The sequence below is a fragment of the Camelina sativa genome, chromosome 1, assembly GCF_000633955.1.
Source record: "Camelina sativa cultivar DH55 chromosome 1, Cs, whole genome shotgun sequence".
Classification (NCBI taxonomy): Eukaryota; Viridiplantae; Streptophyta; class Magnoliopsida; order Brassicales; family Brassicaceae; genus Camelina; species Camelina sativa.
In genome coordinates this window covers 12,657,401-12,659,491 of record NC_025685.1, presented here as the reverse complement: position 1 = coordinate 12,659,491, position 2,091 = coordinate 12,657,401, and the positions used below count along the sequence as shown (strand labels likewise).

At 37.8% G+C, this 2,091-nt stretch overlaps 1 protein-coding gene across 1 annotated transcript; it reads left to right on the top strand.

The window, feature by feature from the left end:
• LOC104707304 lies at nt 100-2,005 on the top strand. The gene is made up of 6 exons (XM_010423632.1): nt 100-253; nt 371-441; nt 544-651; nt 769-906; nt 1,471-1,573; nt 1,734-2,005. The coding sequence occupies exons 1-6, from the start codon at nt 100-102 to the stop codon at nt 2,003-2,005; spliced, it is 846 nt and encodes a 281-aa protein (XP_010421934.1).

Here is a 2,091-nt window from a genome sequence, read left to right as displayed (position 1 = left end):
AACCTAATCCATTTGAGAGGCCTCAGGCTGCTTTTGTGCTAGAAATCGCTGGAGCTGATGGTATGGGAATAATACACTGGATAGCTTTAGTTTTCTGACATGAGCCAGAAATTTAAAACTGTAATACATTCAAGTGTTTATTATTTACTTGCAGATGCGCTTGTGGAAACGAACCCCAGTCATTCTTTCTTGGGAAATGCCATAAGGAGCAATATAAAGTCTGACTCTTCCAAAGCTGATATTGAACTCTCAGGTGCTGTGATAGCTTGAATAGCAGAACTATCCAATGAGCATGACTAGTTTCTATTTTCTGCATTTGGGTTGAGTCTTGTTTTGGATGTATTCTGACAATGTGTTCATAATTCTGCAGACAGTGAAGTGGTTGTTGTGTCTGTCAATGAACCTTCATCTGACGTGACTGACAAGGACATCAATGATTTTGTAAGTTAACAGCACCTGTCATTATAAGTGCTAACACACTATTGTTTTCTTTGTTAATTTTAACGTGACCACCAGTTAACCGTGTGGTTATAATATCCTTAGGCATCTTGGTTGGGTGGATCATATGTTGCTGGCTCTGCTGAACCATTGTCTGGATTGTTGAGTGTCTCTCTGGCTGGGGGTGCTAATGTGGAGTTCAATTTAGAAAAGGTAATATCCTTAACTTCATCAAATTATAGGATTTTACATTGAAAATGTTCCTGCATTGCCTCTAGATATTGTGATTTCCGTATGAAGAAGGCATATGACTTTTGTTATCCTGGGCAGGAAGCAGAGAGGAAATTTGTATTGAACCTTTTGGGTCTATATCAGAATATCAGACGAGCTGTCAGCGTTCATGATGATTTATCTCATGATATTGAGAGAACTGCTGAATTGACAGTTGGACGCTTTGGTGGTATCGATGTAAGGGCATTCATTTTTCATTGTTCTGTTTTCTTCCGGTTTTCTCAGTGTCTTAGTTATGATATATGTATATTGGAGGGTGGGAAGCTCAATGTATACGTAAATATATCTCCTTTAAATCACTGGAAAACTTATGATATTTCCATTGACCCGTAATGGTTGTTGGTTGTGCACTCTTTTTTCGGCTACTTCTGCTTAGCTATTTTAGGAATAATAGATAATTCGAAACTGAGTCATGATAAGAATTCAGGGAACTGGAAATTTTTTGAGTTGGTGGTAGTCGTTTAAACTATCTGTCTCCTTGTTGTATCCAAAGGACCGTAAGACTAATAAGGACCTCGTTATGAGTTTATCTTTCTAACTGCCTTTTTCAATGATTTGTTCTCTTATGTGATCAAAGTATCAATAAACGTGACAGTTTGTAGACTTTGCTGCTACTTTAAGTTAATTAACATTGAAAATGTCTTATTTTTCAACTGTCTTGTTATTGTACTTGTCTTTGTGTGTTTTTTGCAAAGCTTGTCAGTGTCTAATATCATTTATTACTCTCTCTGGAAATTACAGGCTTTAGCACAGGAGTATGGACAAGGTATGGCTAAGCAAGGGATGAGTGTCTTGCTTGCCACCCTATCAAAGCTATTTGAACTGTTGGAGACGTCTCATAAAGGTGAGTTGTCTCTATGATTTAATAAACTCGTCTTTAAAGATGGTGGACTCTTAGACTGAAATATTTTCAACGGAAAGACTAATTACTTAGTCCTCTTGAACATGTCTCTTTTTCTTAACTGTATTTTTAAGTAAGCTTAGAGATTTATGGGCTCTTGCAGGCCAAATTGTTGGGGTGATTGTCCTTGATGAGAGAGTAAATCAAGTTTCAGAAAATCTACTGAGCATTGGGTCTTCTCGTTCATCTGCACGCTCAATGGAGGAAGTAGAGGGAATCCCACGTCCAGCCATCATTATCGCTCAAGTTTTACTTGTTAGGCTGACTCTAGCATGGTTGACCGGAATAATTCTTCTCATTGCAACTATCCTTGGGGTAAGATTACATGCCTTTTATCAGTTAACTACTACCAAGCTGATTCTTTGGTCAATGTAGTACAGTTGTATCTTTCCACCTAAAGTGGCCTGCCAAAGAATTCTCGTAGTTTGTATATTATCTTCGTAGCTGAACACTGAACGTAT

Excerpts from the sequence above, each read along its gene's own strand:
- LOC104707304 (XM_010423632.1), top strand. The coding sequence starts at position 100 with ATGAGCCAGAAATTTAAAACTGTAATACATTCAAGTGTTTATTATTTA. Across the intron at positions 254-370 it reads AGCTGATATTGAACTCTCAG|ACAGTGAAGTGGTTGTTGTG; the intron begins GTGCTGTGATAG and ends ATAATTCTGCAG. Across the intron at positions 1,574-1,733 it reads GTTGGAGACGTCTCATAAAG|GCCAAATTGTTGGGGTGATT; the intron begins GTGAGTTGTCTC and ends GGGCTCTTGCAG.